At 43.7% G+C, this 25,170-nt stretch overlaps 2 protein-coding genes across 2 annotated transcripts in view; one reads left to right on the top strand and one right to left on the bottom strand.

Moving 5' to 3' along the window:
- Rpp30 (ribonuclease P/MRP subunit p30) overlaps window positions 1-6,686 on the top strand; it is a 21,798-nt gene extending 15,112 nt beyond the window's left edge. Inside the window, exons 7-11 of the mRNA XM_055613705.1 lie at window positions 1,722-1,838; window positions 2,309-2,338; window positions 2,715-2,752; window positions 3,273-3,352; window positions 6,409-6,686. Of these exons, the coding sequence (XP_055469680.1) occupies window positions 1,722-1,838; window positions 2,309-2,338; window positions 2,715-2,752; window positions 3,273-3,352; window positions 6,409-6,518 (375 nt within the window). The 3' untranslated portion in view covers window positions 6,519-6,686. The remainder of the gene's footprint in view (window positions 1-1,721; window positions 1,839-2,308; window positions 2,339-2,714; window positions 2,753-3,272; window positions 3,353-6,408) is intronic.
- A 7,003-nt stretch (window positions 6,687-13,689) lies between these two features.
- Window positions 13,690-21,099, bottom strand: Ankrd1 (ankyrin repeat domain 1). The gene is made up of 9 exons (XM_055613982.1): window positions 21,030-21,099; window positions 20,223-20,402; window positions 19,226-19,363; window positions 18,888-18,995; window positions 17,891-17,989; window positions 16,814-16,912; window positions 16,545-16,643; window positions 16,327-16,425; window positions 13,690-14,487 (listed from the first exon to the last, which is right to left on the bottom strand). Exons 1-9 carry the CDS (start codon window positions 21,054-21,056, stop codon window positions 14,377-14,379), a joined length of 960 nt encoding a protein of 319 aa, XP_055469957.1. The 5' UTR covers window positions 21,057-21,099; the 3' UTR covers window positions 13,690-14,376.
- Between the last annotated feature and the right edge of the window lie 4,071 nt (window positions 21,100-25,170).

The following is a 25,170-nucleotide window of genomic DNA, read 5'->3' as shown; positions in this document are numbered from 1 at the left end:
GTGTGTGTGTGTGTGTGTGTGTGTGTGTGTGTGTGTGTGTGTGTGTGTGTGGCGTTTGGATTACAAAGAGGAGCTGTTATAGCAGCTGTAAAAAGAAAAAAAAAAAAAAAAAAAAAAACCCTAGGCAAGGAAATGAGGTGTATGTTTAATTATAGTGCCAACACTGAGGCAGCAAATGCTGTTCCTACAAAGAATACAAATCAGTGGCTTAAAAGTGGGGAAAAAGATGTCCAAAGAGGGGAAGTAGTATATAAATTTCCAGTTAAACCTGGTGATATAGGAAAATCTAAAAGCTCAAAATGAAAGAAAGAAGGCGGGGGTGAACATGGAAAAAGAAATGTCAGGGAAGGAGAACAGAAGGAGCCTGTGGTGCATACCTCTAGATGACTTGAGGTCTGCAGGGTCAGTCCGTCCACTCCCTGGGGACTGTGAGCAGTGAGGCCCATAGAACCTCACCTGCAGAGCCTGAGACCATCCTGCCTGCGCTGAGCCAGCTGGCCCCCCTTGCTTGTTCAGTGGGCCACTATCACCTACGTGAGTTGGGCAAGTTCCTGTCTGATTCTTGCCTCCATGCTGAAACCCCTCACATGTTTCCCCTTGCTATGAGGACAGATTAAGCCTGGTCACCAGCGGTTAAGATCTACAAACTGGTCCTTCCCACTCTCTTCAGCCTCAGTTCCCACCACAGGACTTCTGCTCATTCTTCTCCACCTCAGGCCTTTTCTACATGCTCCATGCCCAGAGCCTGTTTGTGTTCTTTCTTCCCTCTGAACATGCTCTTCCATCCACTGTGCATTTGCTTAATTTCTATTCATCCTAACCTCTCCTTGCTCATGAGGGCATGAGCCTGAGCTCTTGACGAGTAGTGGGTGGCCTAAACCGTATCTGCTACGAATCGGCAAAGACACTGAACCCCTGACCAGGGAGGCTGAATACGCACTGGTGAATCTCAGCCCCTCTCCCGTGCTCTGCAGAACTTCCAGCCTGTGGATCCCACACATTAAGAGTACACTAAGTGAGAAAGAATTGTTTCCTCAAAAAGACCAAGCCCTTACGGCAAGCAGAGCAAAATCCTGAAGGGCCCAGCTTTCTTTCACCTTTTTTCCTGAGCTGCAATGAACCTTAACAATGTTACTTACACAGAGTGGGGTGGGGACATGTGAGTCTTGGCCACAGGTCTTTTCTAAGTGGCACAGTTCCTCCTACATACTATTGAGTCAGGCATGGCAGTTAGTGCTAGTCAACTATGTGTGGGAAGTGACTGAGATGGGAAGCTCCCCACTCTTGTTCCGCAGGCCCCTCCGATCTTCATCTCCTTCATTCTTCGGTCAAGCTGCTTGGCTCCCTGTTAGCGTACAGTTTCCCTGCATGTGGGAAGCACATCCTTTTCTTTGGACCATTCACGGAATAGTAGCTCTGTGCATCTCCGCACCTCCACACCACACTTGGCCTTTGCTGTCCTCAGCCCCTGTAATTCCTTTTTACACACTTAGCTTCCCACCACTGACATAAACCCTGTCAGTCAGGTACGGCCTCCTGTCTGCTTTTCTCACTTTGGCTGGGGTGCAGAGATATGGGTCTGTCTTTGTGTAAGCCAGTCCCTTGCCATGCAGGAGACATGAATAGAGGAGAAGAGGGAAGGTGAAGAGAGACCTCAGTGGGAGTAGTTAACTTACTTGTCTTTGACAGCTTACACTTTGTCCTCTTTATTTCTGGGGAAGGCAATTGACCGCGGCCTGGGCTTTGAACTTGTCTATGGTCCTGCTATCAGAGACGCAACGATGAGAAGGTACACAGTCTCCAATGCCCTCAGTTTGACGCAGATCTGCAGAGGAAAGGTATAGTTCCAGAGCCAAGGCTGCTGTTCATCTCTGGCGGCTCAGAAATGTGTTCTTTCTCAGTGAGCTTCACGTGGTCTTATAAAAACTCCAGAGGGAGGAGTAAGAAAGGAGGGAAAAGATGTGCCAAAAGCCTTTATTTTTGATAAGGGATTTGCAGTTTGTCACAATGAAAAGATTCCTATAGATAACAGTTGTTTATAAGAGTTAATTAAAGTTACAGCTTTTAAACTTAATTTATCTGCACCAAGATTTGTTTAGAAAGTTTATTCTGCTTTTTGTATTGGCTGTCCTAAGTATGACATGAAAGCTTTCTATATTTTCACATTATTTACCTTATCTTTAAAAAAAAATCCTGGTATTTGAGCCTTAAATGTTAAAAGGGAGTTGCTGGTCATTTGTTCCGTACTGTCGTTCAGTTATTTTATTAATTATCTAAGATTTAATATTGCCTCCTTTCTGTTTTATAGAATGTAGTTCTGTCCAGTGCTGCAGAAAAGGTAAATATAGCATGTAGTACTTGGTCTTCGTAGTTACAAAACTTCACTGCGTTTTTAGAACAAATGAAATAGCAGTGTAATGCACTGCCTGTCTGAGCCTTTAACTACATTTGTCTGTAGTAATTGCTAAATGTGTGCCATTCATCTGAGTTTCAGGTTTTACCTATACATGTTTATATTTGTGAATTAATTAGATGTTTTTACCTTGTTAAAAATGCTCTACATGATATATTTATATTTTTAGAAACCTATTACAGCTATGAGATCTTAATTTATGAAAAATACTTATCTTTGGATATTTAGTTGTATCATATTTGTTGTAAATGATTAAAATGTTATTAACATCTCATTTTATTTTTCCTTTTTCTTATTTTAGCCATTGGAAATAAGAGGACCGTATGACGTGGCGAACTTGTATCCTCTTAGTGTTTTTTTTTTTAAATCTATGTTTGTTTTAGGTGGAGGGGAACATGTGTTGATCAGAAAACTTTCAGGAGTCAGTTCTCTCCTTCCATCTCCTGGGTCCCTGGCATCAAACTTGAGTCATCAGGGTTGGCAGCAGGCAGCAGGCACCGTTTACCTGCTGAACCATCACACTGGACTAGAATTTTCCCTTAGAAAATTGAATCAAATGTAGTATTAGAGTTCAGCCTGATGTTTTCTTATCCTTTAGTTGTGAGTTTACTGTCCAGTAGCCAGCTCAGAAGCACATTGCAACAGGTTATAGGCTTTTTTATTCTTCTGGATTTTAGATTAAGCAGCAGAAGTCTGATAAAGCAGACTTCTCAGAGCTGTGTTTCCATTGAGCTAAGGACTGCTGGGGAATTAGTAGAATTAGTGTCTCTGCCACTGTGACCAGTGAGCTGTCGTCTTCTTTGTGTTGTCTCATACCCTTTGGCTGACTCTGGGTTGAAATCTTTAATGACCCTATCAGAGGGCTGCTGTTCGGGCTGTCTGAAAGCGAAGGCAAGGCTGCCGTGTCCACAAATTGCCGAGCTGTATTTCTCCATGGAGGTGAGCATGTTCCTATAGTAAAATCTGAATGGTCACATTAGAGCAGGTAACCATCAATGACTGACACATAGATGCTTTTATTATCCTTCCTACAGAGTTCCTATAAGGCTGTCTTCTTTTCTTAACCAGCCGTAACCATACAGTCTGCTCTCTACCCTCACTTTAGGCCTTACTCTCTGTAGTGTGTACATTGTATATAGTTTGCATTACAGGAATGATTATTGAATGTGTTCTTTCAAACTACACAGTGTCCCCTGCCCACATTTTCAGAGGCTTTTAACATCCCTCCTGCTTGCTTCTCTCTGATCTTGCACCCTGCTTTAAAAAAAAAAAAAAAGAGTTTCAGAAACAGAAATGGGATTGGTGGTGTTAGTTTGACAGGGTACAGAACCACCTAGCTGCAGGATCACCTGTGAGGGGGTTCTGTTAGCCCCTGAGAATGGAAGGGTGTGAGAAGACTCAGTGAGGACAGAGCCATCCCCTCGGTACGGCTCTTGGAGTGGCTAAAATGGAGAGTCGCAGCTGTGCGCCAGCACTCATAACCTTGTGCTTCCTAGTTGGGAATGTGGTGTGGCTACTGCAGGCTCTGTCTCCTTGGTCTCCCCACCATGATGGACTCTACCCTTGAGCTGTGCGCTGAAATAAACCCAGTATTTGCTAAGTTGCTCTTTTTGGAAGTGCTCTCTTTGGGGTTTTGGTTTTTGGTTTTGGGGTTTCTGTTGTTGTTTTGGTTTTTGGGGTTTTTTTTGTTTTGTTTTTTTGTTTTGTTTTGTTTTGTTTTTTTGAGACAGGGCTTCACTTTGTAGAACAGGCTGCAAAGTAACTTTATAGACAGAGATCCACCTGCCTCTGTCTCCAAAAGTGCTGGAATTACAGATGTGCACCACCACAACTGGCTCTAAATAGCTCTGATCAAGATATTACAGAAACAGAAAAGTAACAAAAACATATAACTCAGAATATTTCTTGAATTCTTGTTTTGGCTTACATGTTCATTTATTTACTGATACGTATTTCTGGGTGGGTTTTTCCCAGGAGGGGTGGTGGTAGTGCTGGTGGTATTTGGTTGGTTGGGCATAGACTCCTCCACTCACCCACATTGGTTCCTTTGTGCATATCTCCCCACACTACCCTACCATTAGCCCCCTTTGTTCTGACAGTTTCCTCCAATTCCTGGACTTCTCGTTCCATGAGGTCTGCACATGTAGGACTTATATGCCTGCACAAAGTGTAAGGCCCACAGTGAGGCGCAGCCCACACTTCCTTTCAAAGGCTGTTTTTCCTCCTTTGTCTCCTACTAGTACTGTCACTTTTCGAGTGCTTCATTAGCTCATCCAGGAAGTTGATTTTCCTGCGTGCCTTCACACTTTGTTTGAACTTATTTTTATTCATTTTACATCCCAATTGCAGCCTCCTCCTCCTCTCCTCCCCATCTCACCCTCCCACAGTCTTCCCCCTTTTTTCACCCACTTCTCAAAAGGGGAGCCACAGCACCCATACTCCCATACCCCCACATCCCTGGTCGCAACGTGCCCCAGCACATCAGTTCACAGCAGGACTAAGCGCATCCTCTTCCATTGAAGCCAGACAAGGCAGCCCAGCTAGGAGAAAGTGAGCCACAAGCTGGCAGCAGAGTCCATGTCAGAGACAGCCCCTGCGCCACTTGCTAGGACACCCACATGAAAACCAAGCTGCCTGTCAGCTACGTATGTGTCATGGGCCTTGGTCCAGTCCACACATGCTCTTTGGTTGGCGCTTCAGTCTCTGTGAGCCCTTATGGACCTAGGTTAGTTGACCCTGTTAGTCTTCCTCTGCAATTCTTCTCCCCTCTGGACCCCTCTACTCTTCCTCCCACTCCTCTGTAAGACTCCCCCTAATGTTTGGCTATGAGTCTCAGCATCTGTTTGCATCCACTTCTGGGTGGAGCCTCTCAAAGGACGTTCATGCTAGGCTCCTGTCTGCAAGCATAGAAGAGTATGATTAATAGTGTCAGGAGTTGGCTCTCCGCATGGGGTGGGTCTCAAGTTAGGGTAAATTTGGGGTCAAAGGTTTTGTGGGTGGATTGGTGTGCCCCTCCCTCCACTGAAAGTCCTGCCAGGCTGGGAGGTGGCCACTTCTGTCTCCATGTCCCCAGCTGCCGGGAGTCTTGGCTGGAGTCACCCCCAATATCCTAAGAGCATACCGTGTCACAGGTCTCCAATGTTCAGATATGTTCCCTATTGGTTTCCCTTCACTCTTAAAATGTCTATTTTTAGTGTACTTACCCCAGCATTTAGAACGTTTAAAACCACTGTTAGGGATTTTTTATTCTGCAAATGACAGTGCCTGGCCTGTTAACGTGTTAAGACAAGCTGACTAAATTTAAGTTCACTCTGCTGCCAGAGTAATAAGCATGCAAAATAATCTTTTTCCCTTCATGATTAATATACATAAGGGATTGATAAGCATGAGTTTGATTTTTAAGTGTTCTCTCAACAAGCATTTGTTAGATGGCTGTTGTATAGCAGGTCATTGTTGGTCAGCACAGCACAGTTGTTCAGAGGTGCGTTGATAATCTAGTGAGAGCGATGGCAGCTGCTATAACATGAGGTCAGCACAGCCTTTTCTGTGGGATCCGTCCAAGTGACTCCTGCATCTGAGCTTGTGGTCTGTCCGTCTTTTACTGTACATAAAGCAGTTGCTAGACTGGTGCCTCTGGCTGGCTCTGACAGCATAAGAAGTCGTGGAGAGAGCAATGGAGAAGCCCTGCTCTGTACTTTAACCTAAAAGGCAATCCTTAGGAGTGAACTAGACATTAAAACTACTCCTTTTTGTGCATGTTGGGAAAAAATAATGATCATAAATGGCATCATCACCTGTAAGAGCTCTCTAGTTTTCTTACTTACCATGCTATAGGCCAAAGAAATGGGGTGATGCTAGTTAGCTAAGGCAGGAGGATCAGAGCAAGCTGGACTGTGAGGAGTCAGGGCCAGCCTGGGCTACATAGAGCCTGCATCAAAAAATCACAAATAAGTAAAACTGTGTCTTCTCTCCATTCCATGTTTTCTATTTTACAGAAACTAGAAAAACTGCTTTTGGAATTATTTGTACAGTGAAGAAACCTCGGCCATCAGAAGCAGATGATGACTCTCTTCCAGCATGCAAGAAAGCTAAATGTGAGGGCTGAGAAGACTGCAGTCTCCATCAGCACAGCCTTCTTCCTTCACAGCTCATCAGTCACAGCAAAAACAAAACTCTGCTGAGTTGATATTCTCATTAAACTAGAAACCAACAGTCTATAAAACAGCCTTATATTCAAACTATTAAAACAGCAAATAAAACCCAGTGAACTGTTTTTTAAAGACTAACCATTTAATTAATATAGATATACTTTAAGAGAAAAAGTATTTCATTCTTTATGGGAGTAATGAATAACAGTAGGTACACTGAAATAAGATGTTTCAGTATTTTAAGACATTGAAGATGAATAAACTGCCTTTTTCTATTTGATGGATTTTTTAAATTTTACTATCCAAAAAAGTTATTTTGAAGTCTGAAACCCTATTATGGGGGTGACTTTTAGCCAAGTGATTATTTTCTTAGCCTCTTTCACATATTAATTGAGTTAAATCTTCCTAAAGGACTGCTGAACTTGTAGAAACAGAAGGGACACTTTGATGAGATTACTTGTCCCCTTCATTTACTACCTTCTGCCTTCAAGCTGTACTTAAAATGTATTCCTCCCTTTAGTTAGAAACTTCTCAGTACCTAATAGTGACTTTTTTGTTACAAGATTTAGAGGATTTGATACACACACACACAAATCCTTTGGAAATAATTTATTTTTACTAACAAGTTCATCAGACTGTGTGGATAGTCATTTATGTAAATATCAGCATTTATGCTGTGTTGATATAAGGGCCCCAAAGATGTAGGGAATTAACTGGGGGAGGAGAATGAAGAGCACTGTCCTGAAGATAGGAAGTGTTTAAAAGAGAGTACTTTATGCCAGGCTCGCAGACATAGATAACTGAGATCAAATATTAGCAAGCAAGCAAATGATAAGCTTTAATCCAGGAATGTAAGAATATCTCAGTTTTGAAAATCAGGAGATACCAGTTCTTTTTAATGCATTGTGCTTTACCATATTAATAGGAAAAACGAGAGGAAAAAGAATACTGAAATAGATAGCAAAAACGTGGTAAAAGTCTGTATCTGCCCTTAATATTATATATAATATAATCCTTGACAAATTCCAGTCATGGTGGTTCCTAGCTATGGGCTTAAGCAGAAGGACCACAAGTTTGAGGCCAACTTGACCTACATAACTACAGCAAAAGAATAGTGGAGGAATGAGTAGATAAAGAAACTGGTTGTTAACATTAATGGTCAGCTTGACAGGTTCTACAATCAACTGGGAGACATGCCTGCAGACATGGCTGGGAGTCATTAGATGAGTTAATTGAGATGGGAAAACTCACCCTGCATGTGGCACCATCCCATGGCCTAAGTCCTAGCTCTCCATAAAGGGGGGAAAAGTTAAATGAGCACAGACAGGCATCCCTCATGTCAGCTTCTGACTGGAAGCAGCTGGCCAGTAGCCTCACGCTGCTGCTGCCACACCTTCCCCTCCACACTGCAAGCTAACCCTTGCCTTCCTTACATTGCTTTGCTCAGATACTTTGTTGCAGCAGTGATTAAAAACTAATGCATACAAAGGCATTTTACTCAGCCATTAAAAAGAATGGAAGCAGGGCTGGCTATATGGTTCAGCAAGTAAAGGCACGTGCTGCTAGTCCTGATGGTCTTGCTGATCTCCAGGACCCACCTGCTACAGGGAGAGCGCTGATCTGTGACCTCCACATGTGCGCCATGTCCCTCCCCCCAGTGCCCATGTATCCATATACAAATGGTTTTTCTTCTTTTGAAAATAGATGTTTTTTCTCACATAATATATCCTTATAATAATTTCCCCTCTATTCCCAGTTCTTCCTCTCTTTCATCCCTTTCAGTCTCTCAATAGAAAACAAACAGGCTTCTAAGAGATAATAAGATAGAAGATAAAAATGAACACATCAGAATAGACTAAAACAACAGGAGGAAAAGAGCCCAAGGCACAAAAAATAAAGGCACAGAGACCCACTCATTTGCATACTCGTGTGTGTGTGTGTGTGTGTGTGTGTGTGTGTGTGTGTGTGTTTAAAAAGATTCCTGACAGAAGATTATGACATAAGTAACCTCCAAAGATGCCACTGAGTTCATTTTTAGTCCTCTGGGCACTCAGCATACCCTTAAGAGTAGTTTGTTTCTCCCTTGAAGAAAACTAATTCTTCATTTGCAAGTGGCTATCAATTAGAGATAGCTTCTGGTTGAGAGATGGGGGCATGTGTCCCTTTCTTCTAGGAGCCCTATCTTGCACAGACCTGTGAGGTCCTGTATATGCTGCCTCCGCCTCTGCTTTCACAGGTGCATCAGTCTTGTGTTCAGACAGCCTTGTTTTCTTGGTGCCCTTTATCTGCTCTGGCTCCTACACTGTTTCTGCCTCCTCTTCCTGAGCCCCGAGGGGAGGGATTTAGTGGAGACAAATTTAGGGCTGAATATTCCAAGGTCTTTGCATATTGTTTGCCTGTGGGTCTCAAAAGGCTAGATATTAAGAAAACAACCTAATTAAAATGTTTTTTAATTAAATCATATTTGAAGGAAAATGGAGCTGGAAATAAGAGAAATAAGTCACACATGAATACCACACCGTTCCTTTTTTTAAAATTTCAGTTTATTTTCTTTACATCCCAAGGGTGTCCCCTGCCTCCTCTCCTCGCAGTCCCTCTCCTTCCCTCTTCCCCTTCTTTTTCCCCCTTCCCTTCTCCCTTTCCCCCAAGAAAAGGGGAGCCCCCCCTGCCCAATATCAACCCTCCCAGCACATCAAGTTACATCAAGACTGAGCATATCCTCATCCCCTGAGGCCAGGCAACGCAGCCCTACCAGGAGGAAGTGATCCAAATGCAGGCAATGGAGTCCATGTTAGAAACAGCCTCTGGCCCCCAACCTCCACTTGTCAGGAGCCCCATATGAAGACCAAGCTGCCCATCAGCCATGTGTGCAGGGTGCCTAGCTCCAGACCATGCATGCTCTTTAGTTGATGTCTCAGTCTCTGAAAGTCCCCATGGGACTGGGTTAGTTGTCTTTGTTGGTCTTCTTGTGAGGCTCCTGTCCACTCCAGGTCCTTCCATCTTTCCTCCAACCCTTCTAAAGGACCCCCAGAGCTTCAGCCCACATTTGACGGCAAGTCCCAGCATCTGTCTTGATCTGCTGCTGGCTGAAGCCTCCCAGATGACCGTCAAGTTAGGCTCTGTCAAGTTAGGCAAGTTGTTCAGTTGAAAAAGTTATACACTAAAGGGACAATACAATACATACAATGTGCACAGAAATGGAAAGCCATAAAATTGAGACTATCAGTGAAAGGTTTCTTCATTATTCATTTCTATTATTACAAAAAAAATGATTATTGTTAAGGAGAAGAAAGAAAATTATCCATTAAGGAAAGGGATGTAAAAGCAATATAATAAATATGGCAAGGGGCAGGATGGGGGGGCGGTGAAGTATAATAGGAACACACCTGACGGAAACTCACAGAACCTAAGAAAGGGTTCAACAGGCAAGAGTACTTGCCTCCAAGCCTGAGGAACCCACATGGTGGAAGCAGACTGACTCCCACAAACTGCCCACTGACTTCTACATTTGGATGAGGTGCTTGTAAGCACACATAATATCGACAGAAAATGGATTCCTAATCCAGGTCTAGAGGCACAGGCCTGGAATCCCAGCTACTCAGGAGACCAAGGTGAGAGGGCAGCAAATTCAAGGACTGCCTGAACTACAGAGTGAGTTCAAGGCCAGCCTAGGCAACTTAGGAAGATGCTGCCACAAAAAAAAAAAAAAAAAAAAAAAAAAAAGCAATAGAAAACAAACCAGTGCTTAAGAGTGTGGGGAAGATGAGTGTACAGCTCAGACTTGGGACACTTGCCGGTGTACATGAGGGCCTGGGTTTAATCTCCGGCACTTAAAGTAACAAAGAATAGCAACAGTCAATTTTTTATTTTATTTTTTATTAATTACAGTTTATTCACTTTGTAGCCCAGCTGTAGCCCCCTCCCTCTTCCCCTCCCAATCCCACTCTTCCTCCCTATTCTCCACCCATTCCCTTCCCCCAGTCCACTGATAGGGGAGGTCCTTCTCCCCTTCCATCTGACCCTAGCCTATCTGGTCTCTTCAGGACTGGCTGCATCATTTTTCTCTGTGGCCTGGTAAGGCTGCACCCCCCTGAGGGGGAAGTGGTCAAAGAGCCAGCCACTGAGTTCATGTCAGAGACAGTCCTTGTTCCCATTACTGGGGAACCCACCTGGGAGACTGAGCTGCCATGGGCTACATCTGTGCAGGGGTTCTAGGTTATCTCTATGCACGGTCCTTGGTTGGAGTATTGGTATCTGGGCCCAGATTTTTTGGTTCTCCTTGCTCTCCTTGTGGAGCTCCGGTCCCCTTCAGGTTTTACTATCTCCCCCTTCTTTCATAAGATTCCCTGCACTCTGCCCATAGTTTAGCTATGAGTCTCAGCATCTGCTTTGATACCCTGCTGGATAGAGTCTTTCAGAGGCCCTCTGTGGTAGGCTCCTGTCCTGTTTTCTTGGCAGTCAAATTTTGAAGATATTTGAGTGCAAGTTAAGGAGTTTGTGTTTGATCCTGAGAGGAGTGGGACACCTCTGAAAGTTTAAAAGAGGAGACTGACTAGATCAGATTTGCATTTTAGGAAACAACGGAGTAGGGGTCAGGCTGGAGAGGCTCTCAGCAGTTGAGAACACTTGCTTCACTCCCAGAGAACCTGGGCTCAGTTCCCAGTACCCACTTTGGGTGGCTCAAAACCTCTTGTAACACCGGTTCCAGGTGATCCCACGGCCCCTTCTGGCCTCCTTAAGCCCCTGCACACACATGATACTCACACTCACACACACACATGCAAATAAACAGATCAAAAAGAAAAAAATGTCAAAGAGGGATGTTTGGATTATCGTGAGGTTGCAGGCCTTTCGGAGATTGAAGGACACAGATTACAGAGCAGACTCTACACAAGATGTCAGCACGTTTGATAAGACTTGATCACTGATCAAAGGTGGTGCGTGACAATAAAGTCAAGAACGACTCTCCATTGGCCAGTGATGTATTCCCTTCAGTGAGAAAGGGAACACAAGATAAAAGACTATAAGCAAAGAATTGGTTGGGGCGGGGAGGAGACTGGAGCTTTTAAAACTGGAGCTGTGTGATAGAAAAGGAATTTTCCCCTTAGGTATTTCTTTTTCCCACTCACAAAGATCGAGCCTGCGCCAGCCTTGATCTAAGTGCTTTGATTCTTCACTGTCTCTTGCGCCCTCTGCTTCTTTATCAATACAAATATTTAAATGTGGCAATGCAAAGTTATTTTTAACTCTTTTCTCCTTTTAATTAACCGCTCCAGCCCCTTGGGGCAAAGAGGCTCAAATGAGACACTTCGGCCACATACTAACATAGCCAAGTTATGCCAGGCACAAGAAACACTTGCTGGAGCCCATACCTTAGACCAACACTTCTCAACCAGTGGGTCTCGCCTCCTTGGGGTGGAAGGATTCTTTCCCAGGGGTTGACCATCTGAAAACACAGGCATTTACATTACAACGCATAACAGTAGGAAAAAAAAAAAAAAAACAATTACAGTTACCAAGTAGCAACGAAATATTTGTATGTTGAGGGTCACCACAACATGAACTGTATTAAGAGGGCAAGACGTTAGGAAGGTTGCGAACCACCGTTGTAGATCTCTGAGCAGGTGAGTGGGATGCTGGGGGGAAGGTAGAGGGTAATAAAAGGATTAGGCAGGAGAGGACAGTTGTCGATGGGAGGTGGGGAGCTTTGCGGCTTGGTAAGAAAACAGACGAAAAGGAGCCCCGAACGTTTCAGATGCCCCCCGCAGCTCCACGTGTGTCCACGACTGGGTGGTTGGAAGATTCTTGGTTACAAGCTAGGCCTGTTTTCTCCCACAGAGTAGGAAAGGCGTGTAAGAGGTTGGTGTATGCAGTCCAACTTGACACGAGTTTCAGGAGCGCACGGCGCTGGAGTGTGACACAAGTCTTTCCCGGATCACGTGTCTCGGGTTCCGAAGATCCCACACACACACCCTCGAGCTTGCGCATACTCTCCTGCTGCCTGCAGAACTCGAGGCTTGTAAGGGATTTTTCATTTTTCAGAACCTCCCTCAAGCTTGCCACCTCCAAGAAATCATAAAGCCGCCCTTCTCCACCACACATGGGCCTCCACATCTGAGACCCTCAGAGCATTCTAGAGTGCCCCGTTTGGGCCTAAGATAGACTGATATTATATATTTATTTCTACATACTCCTCTGTCCTGGGAGCGCAGAGACAATCTCTTTTTCTCACCAGAGTCTTTAGTGCCTCGCTCAGCATTTGGCAACAAAACTTTTCCCATTGTAGGTCAAAAGCTGGTGACCCAGAATGTTCTCTCCTGGGAGGCTTTTGACCCTGTCAGCGCCTGTCCACAATACAATGATTGATAAGCCCCTAATTAGTGAGCCAAGAAGCCCTGAGTTAAGAAGGGCTTGTTTAACCTGCAGTAAACATTCTTCCCACTAGGCGTCTCTTTTTTCCACACCATTGTAGCGAAGCAACAGCACTTTTTTTAAAATCATAATTCAGCCTCCTATCCCATTATGATTGGCAGGAGCTGGTCAGAAATGCAGATTCACAGGCCCCACCTGAGACGAACTGAGGACAATTCTTCAGTTTATCAAGATCTCTGGGTGATCTAGCATCCCGTAAGTACTGACGCTATGGTTTCTACAATACATTTCTTCCTCCCCCTTCCTCCTCCTTCCACTCCTCCTCCTCCTCCTTTTTCACCTCATTCATTTTTTTAAGCTTTATTTTATTTTAAATGTGTATGAGTGTTTTGCTGCACGTATGAATGTGCACCATATGCATGCCTGATGCCTGTGGAAGTCAGAAGAGAGAGTCAGATCTGGGGCTGGCTTCATGGATTGCTGTGAGCCACCATGTGGGGCTGGGAGCTGAACTTAGATCCCCTGCAAGAACAGCAAGTGCTCCTAACCATTGAGCCATCTTTCCATCCCCCTAGATTTCTAATCTGAAAAAAAGTGGAAAACACTGACGAATGAACACCTTCCTAAATGGCCCTTTTCACATGAGAAATCCCTACCTCGGCACTGACAAACAGAAGCCTTAGAACAAAGTTTAGATTTGTTGGTATTTATTATGAATATAAAATATACATACAACACAATATACATTTACACATTTACAAGTGCATTTCCTTTCAACTTTTTTCCCCCCATGGAACTCAGTTTTTCGTGGGCACCCTGCCCACTTCCTCCTGCTCCTCCTCCCTGCACTTACACTCTTGACATTCTCTTCACCTTGGGACACTGTGTGACTTGGTAAACAACCAAATTAAATCAAACTTATGGCTGAATGGCGGGCCTCAGTGTCTGTCCTGAAGGATCGCTTCTGTCCCCTTCTGCATTACCTCAGGCCTTCTGTTGCTTCATTCATTCAGCAGTGAGAATTCAGAGAAGGGCTGCAACGATCACCCTTGCTTTGAAAAATACCTTCAAGAGCTTTATTCGAGCGAGGACACAAAAGAATGCAATTAGACATCATTCACCCACATGGCTTCAGATCTCTGGGAAGACTGAATGGTACATACAGAGGAAGTTTTGCTCTCCCCACCCCCCAAAGATGCTCATGAAAGCCTGAATACTAGTGTTCTGGAGCAAATAAATAAATAAATAAATAGGAATAAATAAAGGTGGAGAGCATCACTAAAGGAAATATTAACACCTATCACCCAGCGCTTTCCTGAAGCTTCCGTAGGTATATCTCCCTAGTCGGCTGGCAAACAAAAGCTGGATTGTGTAGCTGGTTGCTCTTCTGTTCGGGCCATGCTTTGAAAACACCTGTGAACAGCTCCTGTTGAGTCTCTTTCCTTAGAATGTAGCTATGCGAGAGGTTTTGTAGGCAGTCTCCTTGAGGCTGTCAAATATTGCTTTGGTTCCATTCTGCCAGTGCAATACCAGGTCCATGGGGGTCTTTCCAGCCTACAGAAGAAAGGGAAATTTGACTTCCAGGTGGGAGGCACCTGTTAGTTCCCACTCTGTAACTATGCTGATGAAGTATATTATCAAAGCATACGGTTTTTACTATGAGTGATCCACGGTTTATCTAAACTATCGTGTCACTGCTTTTCATGTTATTATTATTATTTTTTTTTTTTTTGGCTTCTCCCTCTACCATGCATGGAACTATCCAAGGTATTGGTAAAAACTCCTTGTCCCTAGGTACTAAAGTAACACCCCAAGCCACTGTGAAATTCAAAACTATCTGTTAGTATTTCCAGGACCTTGCAGAAAGAACTCTGAGGACGCACTGTCTCTCCTGAGCCCATGGATCTAGAAGTCAGGATGGTAAGTACACTGCCACCAAGCCTCGGGCCAGTCAGTTCCCTCCGGCTGCCGACTGCACCACAGGTTTTTCAAATTTTTCCCTGGGGCTTCTTATACAGCTTGCCACGTTCTTTGAAACCGATGTTAGTAACATAAATAAGTAATTTTTCAGGCCGAAATTTGGTCTCCCTGATGCACAGTTCTCAAGATATCTGCACATATTAAACCGCAGCACTTTTCAATTCTTCTCGTGAGACAGGAGAAGTCCTAAGCATTTCTATCTGCATTCAGCCCAGAAGTGCTCCGGATCCCAGAGGTTGTGTAGGCTGGCAGCTTTGATATGCTAATCAACACAGAGACTTGGTTTTGCTCAGGTTTAGAGGTGGGGGTTGGGGGAGAATGAGAACCCGGAAAGGCTTGTGACCCACAATGCCTCAAGGTACTGGGCTGGAGATGATCCATGCACACATGCACAAACAATAGTAACCACTCATTGATGTCATTCGTGTGCCCACCTGGCCCTAGTGACTATATGCGTACCATTCATTTCTGCTTAGAGTCTTCCACTGTTTGTAAAAATAAATAAATAAAATAAAATAAAATAAACTCTTATCTTCTGCAGCTATGGGAGATGATGTTTGTCTGGGAATCGGAGCCATGAAGGAAAGTTGCTTACACTCCCTGAATACAGATGAAGTTAAATTAACATGTACTTATGCAGAAATTCTAATGTAGGAAATTATTTTGAGACGTGTGCATATAAGTCAAATTGGAAAATGAATGGTAGTTATCTTTTTTTAAGAAAATCAGAAAATGCACGGTGACGCTTAAAAGCTGTGGCAATATCTTACACTGTAAGACTACTTGGAACTCCCCAGGCAATACTGATTGATTTCAGTCTCTGGGTGACTTGGGGTTATTTTGGGAAAGGTTGGTGTATACGTTTCTACCCACTGCGGGCTCTGGTCTGCCAGGTATAAGCAAGACAGATTGGAATTACCCAATGTGCTTTTTATTTTTGTTTTTTTAAGATTTGCTTATGTATTGCATGTATATGAGTCCTCTGTTTGCATGTATGCCTGCACACCAGATGAGAGAGCATAAGTTCCCACTGTAGATGGCTATGAGCCACCATGTGGTTGCTGAGAACTGAACTCAGGTCCTCTGGAAGAGCAACCAGGGCTTTTGCCCACCGAGCCATCTCTCCAGCCCCACAACGTGTATTTTAAAGGTGAACAATTTGACCATCTTTTATTCAAGACCAACCTTTCAAAGAACTATTAGGCTCCAAGGCCTGATCAGAAGCCTGAGTTTCCTTCATGTCTGAACCTGTAACCCGAGTTCTTGCCAAGTGTCAACTTCTCCTGGAAATAGACTCATTTGAACCATCAGTGTATCTCAAAGGTTGCTACCATGGGAATAATACTTTCAAATAGTTGAGAAACTCCGGAAACAAGGAAGCCCACAAGTAGAGGCCTTGGTTCGACTACTTACGCAGTTCTTGACGTTGAGATCCGCCCCGAAGGTCATTAAGAGTCGGATCATCTTATAGCGATTCAGCCTCACGGCGTCATGCAGCGGGGTGTCTCCTTCCTAGAAGGAGAAGCAGGTGTGGTAAGTGGGAGGCCAGGAGGTGGTTCCCAGCAGGCACCCCAGCTTGCCTGGGTGACTTCAAAGAAGCTGATGGTGGCTCAGCCTTGTCAGCTACTCACTCTGTCCTTGGCGTTGAGATCTGCCTCACAGGCGATGAGGTGCTCGGCGCACTCGTAGTGGCCAGTCCTCACCGCCACGTGCAGCGCTGTGCTTAGCAGCTAAAACAGCAGAAAAGAACGGAGCGGGTGAGAATGGACACCGCCTGGGACCTCAAGGCATGTGCAAACGGGGTGCGTGGCTGAGGTGTCCACAGAATAAGGACCAGCCGAGGACCCTCCGGGCATGACCCGGAAAGAAACAGAAGCCTGAGGAAGGGCAGGGCAATTACCTTGTCTCGGGCACTGATTTTGGCGCCTTTCTTCAGCAGCAGTTTCAAGACATCCGGGTTTCCTCCACGACATGCCCAGTGGATGGCTGTAGATTCAAGCTATTTGGGAAAGGGAAACAAGACAAGACATTGTAATGGAGAATCTTGTATGGGGTTGGGGGTTGGTCTGATCCCAGTCCAGAATATCTGAACCTGGGGCTGACACCTCACTCCAGGTCCCTGTTTTTCTTTGGCCATCTCCTGCTGGCTCTGCGCTGTTGTTTACACAAGCACAGCTAGGGACACTGTGGTCACTGTCCACTCTTTAAAGAGACTGTTACTCTCTGCTTTGCTTGGTGCATCTCTGGACTTCCAGAATCCAAACTTAGGGGTTCAGATGTCTCTTCATCCAAAATTTCTTATTATTAGTTTCTTAAATTTTTTTTTTCAATATTTTGTCCTTTGATTCAATTCAGGCTCAGTTCTTTGGATTTTTTTTTTTCCTTTTCAATTTTACCATAATGTCAAATAGAGCTGCATAAATAAATGGAGCATTTTTCCAGTTCTGTCTTCAGGGTATAAAGTATATTGTATACTGGTCTTTACAGAAATCGCAGCCGCTGAATTGTTAAGGTGTGACAGCAGCCCAGCTCCAAATCTCATTGGCGGCAATTGGCATCCATCATATAAAATAGGCAGCTAGGACATTCTCATGCATTGCTGGCACAGAGGGGCCAGAAGCAGGCTGCACTGTCTGTTGGAAGGAGCGAGGGAGCGGGGTGTTGAAAGGCCAGGGATGCTACTGAGTTGATCATGACCCAAACCTCTGGTGAGGTTACTGAATTCTGCTCTACAACTGCCTCTTCCTCCTCTTCCCTGCAACACTCCTCTCCTTTTCTGTGTGTGTGGAAAATACTTTCCAGATGACCTCGTGTCATCGCCCACTTCCCCCTTTGTTATGGAGAAATGGGCTTTTGACTGGTTTTCTCAGATCAATTTTCAATCCAATTGGGGCAGCTTCTCATTGGACGTTTTCCTGAGCTTTTCAGAGATGGTCTGCTTATTTTGGCTCATTTCCAGGCAAAGAAATATATTTACCATATCGCGGAATTCAATCTGGGCCCCAGCCTCCATTAACTTCTCCACAATTGCCAAGTGTCCTTCCAAGCATGCTCTATGGAGAGCAGTACGTTTATACTGTCAGAGATTAAAAGGAGAGATAGCCGTGTGTGTAAAAATGCGCATAATCCTTTAAGAGCTATGAAGCCAGGACTATGATGACCTAACTGATAAAAAAAAAAAAAAAAAGCCAGCATTTCTTTATGAATCTGAACACTGGGGCTCACTGGAATTGCAGGATCAGAATAATTATCTGACAACTAGAACCCAAGCTTCCTGTCCTAGACCCTTCCTAAGTGCTAAAGGCCAAGACAGAGGGGTGTGGACTTCAAACCTCAAAAACTATCTCAATTCTGAGACCTCCCCATCTGTATTCGCATGTGCCAAGTGCATCGATAGTTCTCTTCCATGCAGAATTGTTGCTATATTGAATATCAAAAACCACTAAAGTCATTTAAAAAAGTAAATAAAAAACAAAACGGAAATTCTGCTTTGGTATGAGCTGCCATATCAGTTCACCAAAGAAGCAATACAAATTCGAGATTTTTGACAAGTTGCTTTATATTAATGAGCCATTAGGCTGATAGAATGAGACTGGGCTTACAGAGGAACTGAGGTTCCCAATCAAGTAGCCAAATGGCAGAACTAGACTGGGATTTCCACCTTCCCCTTCTACTGTTGGGGTATTTGGCTGTGCTCAAAGATACTGCTAATAATATCTTTGGCCAGCAGTAATTTTTTTTTTCTCCTTGCCTTTATGGAAGTCTATCCCAAGGATCTAAGAAGTTAACGATGAACTGTCTTCATATAAACCAGACAGAATTATAAGAACAGGAAAAACCCCATGCAATCCATCATGCTAATCTAGTATTGGGAGGTTGTGGGGCAGGGCAGAACAATGAACAGCTGGAGAAACTTTTAGGTGGAAGACATCGAGACTGTAATTTGCCAGCCTACAGGAAGGCAGGAGACTTACCTCATCACACACATCAGGGCTGTTCTTGTCTGACAGGAATTTCTCAACGACTGGCAGTCTGTTCTCCAGTGCAGCTTTCAGAAAGCTCGGCACATCCACAGGTTCAGTCTAAAGTGAAGGAGGAGGAGGGAGAGGAAGAGACAGACAGTGGAGGTGGAGGCAGAGGAAGAGGGTGGTAAAGAAGTGGAGGGGAAAGTGGAAGGGAACAATGAAAAGGAAGATTGAGGGGGAAAGAGAAAGGGGGAAAGAAAAGGAAAGTGGTCATGAGCTTTGCAGTGGCCTTCCCTCCATGAGGTTCACCCCTGAACCTCAGCCCTGGAAAACCAAACTGTCCTTACAATAATTTCAGGTTCTGGTTCCTTCACAACGGGGACTTTAGTTTTCTTGTATTTTTTTCTTTTCTTCAGTTGAATGATTAGTTCAAGGTCTTCTAAGTTTTCAAGCTTTGATCTTTGTTCTAGTTTTTTCTTTTTGAGCTAAAAAGGAAAAGAAATGAAATATGGTGAGTTCTACCTACAGTGGTAGCTAAACAAAACTACAGTCTGGGCAAACTCTGTGAGTGGTTTGAGCAAAAAGGAAATTTAAAACACTTTAAAGTAAGTGTCTGACTTTGGTGGGTTTTTTTTTTTCAATTAAAGTTATTGGGGTCTAATTTTAATCCAAGTCATAATTACTGTCTTTTTTTTTGTAGAATTAGCCCTTGACTAATTGAATGGAGACATAAGGTAGTCTCTTGGTGATCATTTTGTAATTGGCACCGTAAGTCCCAGATTTCTATAGAACTCATTTTCTCATTCTGAAAAACTAAAGTATGTTTTACCAAAGGCCAAAAAATAAATATAAAGTTCTCAAATATCGATGCCATTTTCTCTCAAGCGGCCCACTATTCAGTCTCTGAGGCAGAGATCGTTACTAGCTATGTTAGTAAGTAACATCTTATGTTAGTAAGATATAAAAATTCAATAAATTAATAAATAAATGTCAATACAAAGAGCAAACTTATTCTATGATCATGTTATCAAAAAGAACAAATCTCCTTGGCTCAACATTAAATTCACAGTTTGTGGCATTGGGGCTTCCCTGGTTACCATTGTCTTTTGATCAGAACATGGCCATAGCAGATCAAATCATTGATTCAGAATCCAGAGATCATGAACTCAACCAGGAATCATTTCCCAAGTCATTTTCTTGTGTACTCTTTCTTTGCATCATGTGGTTCAAGTTTGGTGAAGAAGCATCTTTAGAATGGTTTTATTTATTTCCCTCTCTCGTCCCTTCTTCCTCAGGGACCTCCATACCCCAGCCCCACTGGTAGGTTCCATGAAAGGTCCTCACCTCTGCCTCTCGCAGTTTCTCACTTTTCCGTTGTTGCTCCTCCAGGTCCACACGGTGGGCTGGAAGTGTCTTCAAATCCTCTTGTTTCTCCAAAGCAACAGCAGCTTCATATTCTCCATTTCTGAAATCCCCAGGAAGGAATTCCCCTGCGGCCCCATTGCCGTTCTTCTTCCCTGTTACCTGTGTGTGAAGAGGATGGTAAAGTCACAAGCAATGCTCCCCATCCTAGGACCACTCTCCACAAAGGATGCTGCAGGTCACCAGTCCTTCCTGGTGATGACAGCCACCTCCAAGCAGAGTCAGAAACATAGCTACAGACATCCCAAGGTAACCTTCAGACACCTACCTGTCTTACTCTCTCATTTAAATCGAGGCATCCATTGGGTTGGCATACATAAATTTACTTTTAACCCACACACGACCAGCTTCTCTCAGGAAACTCACTAACCCCCGCCCCATTCATATTTCAAGTCTTTCACTTTAGCCTCAAGTTATAAAGTGCCCAGACATTTATTTTTGCAATAAACCTACCCAATATCACGATAACTACATGATTGCGCACCATAGTAATAAAACCCATGAAGAAGACAATAAACAGGAAAAATGCAGAAGGGCATCACTGTCAGCTCTGGGTATTTTCCCACTTCCACTTATTCCATCAAATAAACAAACCCTGTCCCATGCTTGACATTTGCAGACTTCCCTTACAGTATTCCTGAGAAAGAAAGGGCATCTAAACTTTCAAATAAAAGCTAAGATGAACCAGGTTTTGCCAAGTTTAAAAAAAAAAAAAGACATTTTACATACCAGCTCTTCTACTCTCAGCACCATCATGTTGTCAGCAGTGAGCCCGTGTGTTTTTCTGTCTTGTGGATGCACCCTTGGAGCTGGCCCTGTAGAGCCCCTCCACACCAGCTGGTTATATAGCTGTGGCCGGGTGAGATAATCTTCCAACCTGGGAAGCCAAATCACACCCCTACCCCCACCGATGGCCAACTAAGAGGCAGGTGAATTTTCATTCCAGACTCAGTGTCTGGGAAGCCCAAGGGGGAGGAGATGACAAGTTGGCCACAGCGTGTGCGAATCAGGGAGAAATGTGAGAGGGTCATTCCTTTGGCAGTGACCGCACTGCTCAGCAATGCGAGTCATCCTACTTATCGGGAAGCCAGGGACAGCTGTCTGTTCATATTGCACCACATCGCTGCTCTTTTTCCTTCTTTGTCAGCTTTCACATGACTAATCTATCAAGAAAATGCAAGCACTGTGCATCGCACTCACAGCAATATCTTTCTGATAACTGGACTTATCAGCACTCCAGTTGGGAGGGGGGAAGTGTTACTTTAGGACATCCTATTCCTGTGGATAAACAGCCCGAGGGGAAGGAGATGGGCCTCGGTGCCGCTTGTCTATATCTGTTTGGAATTCTCTGGAGTGATGTCTGGGGCTAAAATGGCCCCATGACATGCCACCTTACCATCATTACAAGAAATTGAAAGCATTCAGTAATGCACTTTTACTTCATGGTGTCACTGGCCATAATTAGCACATGGGCATGCTTCCTGTGTTCTAAAACAGAAAGCTAATCAGAGTGTTTGCCTCAAAATGAATCAGAGTGGTCCAGAAACAGATATGAGGCCAGCTATTAGCAGAAGCACAACCTCAATGCTTTCGGTAAAGTTTTCAAATGTAGTGGGGAAAGCTTGCAAGAGCCTGAGGAAGGAGATCGGAGGGCTCGGGACAGAGCATCTGCCAAGATGCTCGAAGTTATCATGTTCTATCCCTAACACTAAGACAAAAAGGCCCCAAGCTTTGCTCTTGAGAGAGGCAAAAATACTTGTTTCTGGCTTCTCGTTGCTGAGATCTTAAATTATGAAAAAAATACAAATATTTAGGTCTTTTTATACTTCAAGGGAAAGACTCTATCTTCAAAGCCACTTACAAGATGTTTTTATTTTTGATGAAAGAGGAGTGAAGGAGGGTGTCGGCATCAGAGGGAGGTGTTAATTAGGATGTTCTGTTTGCTAAGCTGAACGTTGTATGACTGTCCCTCCTCAAGCTCATAGAACATGGCTGCTCTTCTCATCTTCCCCTCCCCTTAAAATGTTTGCTAATAAATTGTGTTTCTAGAACCTTCATAATGAGACATTGCCCTGAAAACCAACACACTAAGACTTTGACCTCCATGGCTTGTCCTCTCTTAAGGTTCTGTCCTGTCTGTCCTGAGAGGACAGGTCTCTCCCTTTCTGTGGTTAACACTGTTTTCTTTGGTCCCTTGAAGTGAGAAGCAGCTGTGTCTGCTTTTCTCATCCCTGTGGCCTTGTGTTACAAGTCTGACTCAGAGCTAATAAGAGGGTCTTGGGAGTGTCTCTTTGAGGAAGGACTCTAGGCTGTTGAACAGTCTTGAATCCTGAGCTCCCAAGTTCAAGCAAGGCTTGAAGATAGTGAGGCACAAAAGCCCTGGGCAACTTGGTAGAGACACACAGCCAGACAATGAAAGTGAGTCTCGGTTCACACATGAGGAGCAGAAAATCATGAGACCAGATCAGATTTCCTGGCACAGTTCCCACTCAGATGCACTCAGAACCCAAACAAAACCAATTAGATGCTCTCTCTAAGCATGTCACTTTGAAGAAGGCAAAATAGGTAGGAAGGCTTTCCCAAACCTTTCCCATGGCGCCACTCAGGTGGTTCCTCCTACAGCAGTGCTGGGACCCTTTAATGTAGTTCCTCCTGTTGTGGCGACCCCCAACTATATTATTATTTCATTGCTACTTCATAACTGTAATTTTGCTACTGTTATGTATCATATGTGGATATCTGATATGCAGGAAATCCGATATGCCGCCCCTGTGAAAGAGTTGTTTGACTCCCAGAAAGGTGAGAAGTGCTGCCCCAGAACAGGCTGATCCTGAATGGGAAGCTCCAGGAAATTCTTATGAACACTTTGTGGAGGACAGGGCTTGAAGAAGTGTTGGAGTGGACAGAACTTCACAAAGGGCATGAACCAGGAAACATTCATGGCTGGCAAAGCCACTGTCAGGCAGACTTTTTCTCTGGGTAGGTTTGTCATTGTTAAAAATAATATTTAATGATTATTAGAAATAAGAGGATCCTCTTTTGATCCTTTGTTCTGGTTTGGTTTTGAGGTTTTCACAGTGCTGGTCATGAACAGAAGGCCTCATGCATGCCTATGCAAGTGCTGTACCACTGAGATATACTTCAATCCCAAGTATAGGGGTTTTTTTTTGTTTTTTTGTTTTGTTTTGTTTTGTTTTTTTTGAGCCTAGGTTCCTAACAACACATAAGAGAAAATTGTATTTTAAAGCATTTGTATTCATCAAAATCAAGGACAAAACTTCTCAACTGGAAGAGAGAAAGCTCCCATCACTTAAGGAGATTTCTCCCCCTAAAAGTTCACATAGTAGATAAAAATCAGAGGTTTGTATGTTTGGTTTTATCACACCTCTGGAAATAACCTTTTTTTTTTCCAAGATGGATTAAAGAAGCAAATCTCTATAGCTGACTCTACAGGCATTTAGCGCCACAATATGAAGCATTTTTGATGAGAACCAGCAAGGGAATGACCCCAGAACTCAGCTTGTGGGACTGTGCAAGCTTTGCCATTCCAATTCTTGGAATTTATGCATTGATGAATGAAATGACAGATGATCCGAATTACAGTCCTCTGCACAGTGTGCAAGGGGGAGAGGCATTCTCGACTGACACCCAGCACCTGAAAGGGGACTCAGATGCCACTCAGGTTCAGGTGCTATATAATTCAACTCCAAGCTAAGTTTGTCTTTTGGCATAAATGCCAAATATTTCATTTACACACATCTTGTTCTATTTTTAATTGCATAGGTAACATGCATATCATTTTAAAAGATCAATAACTTAGAGGATGTTGCTCACTTGAGCTCTTATTAAAGCGTTAATTTGATGTATGACTTTTCCATTTACTAATAGGCCTTGGAGATCATTCTCTACCAGCACAAACAAATCTACCACGTTATTTTAAAGAGCTGGATGATTTGGAAATTCATATCTTATGTGACTACTCTCTTAGGCATAAGCATGACAGATTTTTACAATGGTTGCTTTTATTTGCTATAACTAAAGGCATTTTATAAACCACATCGAATTTTATTGTTATTAACATTCCTTGACCTTAAAAAACCTAACTCAACAGTATAAGGAGAGTCCCAAGGACTGTAGCCAGATTCTGACTTAGAAAACATCTTGTTCTGCTGTAGCATTTAAAATTGTTCCGTTGCCATCCCCCTTATTAGCCTCCAGGTCCCAGCCCTGCTCACCTTCCTTGGCTCAGACAAATGCCCCGAATCCAAGCGTCACAGCCAAGAATGACTCATTGGAAAATGCCAAAGGGAAGTAGGCAAAGTAAACAAACAAGCTTTAAAGTTGTTTCCCTTCACCTGCCAAAGAGGAATGGAACTATTCCTATGTGAACCACATAAAAGTCCTAGGGACATTTTGAGCAGAGCTGTGGCATCCACTGTCAAGGGGCAAGCGTGGAAACTGAAATTCTTCTACCCTGGGCTCTGGAAAGGACTGTCCTGAGGGCACAGAGAAGACTGGAGAACTCCTGACACTAGGTAGGAGAAGGCTGGAAGTCTGATCCCCATGCCTTGATATAGTGTACAGAAAAAAAAAAAAAAATCCCAGACAACCCCCCCCCCCCCCAAATGATACATACAATCTAGAAATGATGCTACAGTCTGGACTGGGTTCATTTTCTCTACTAGTTAAAGAATTAAAAGGAAGAAAAGCACTGACGCTTAGCAAGCTGCAGAAGTCCTCCCACAGACAGAATCGGCAGGTAAGGCGTTTGTCAGGGGTGAGGAAGCATACACATGCAACAGACACACAGAGAACAAGAATAGATAGATAGATAGATAGATAGATAGATAGATAGATAGATAGATAGATA

Source organism: Psammomys obesus, unplaced genomic scaffold (assembly GCF_907164565.1).
Source record: "Psammomys obesus unplaced genomic scaffold, mPsaObe1.curated_primary_1811, whole genome shotgun sequence".
Lineage (NCBI taxonomy): Eukaryota > Metazoa > Chordata > Mammalia > Rodentia > Muridae > Psammomys > Psammomys obesus.
Note: the sequence above shows the minus strand (reverse complement) of the source record. Positions and strands in the feature narration are given on the sequence as shown.

Coding starts and splice junctions, on each gene's coding strand:
- Ankrd1 (XM_055613982.1), bottom strand. CDS start 21,056: ATGATGGTGCTGAGAGTAGAAGAGCTG. Junction 19,364..20,222: donor AGAAACTGCGAGAGGCAGAG/GTGAGGACCTTT, acceptor TTTCCTTTTTAG/CTCAAAAAGAAAAAACTAGA. Junction 16,913..17,890: donor AGATTGAATTCCGCGATATG/GTAAATATATTT, acceptor TTTCCCAAATAG/CTTGAATCTACAGCCATCCA.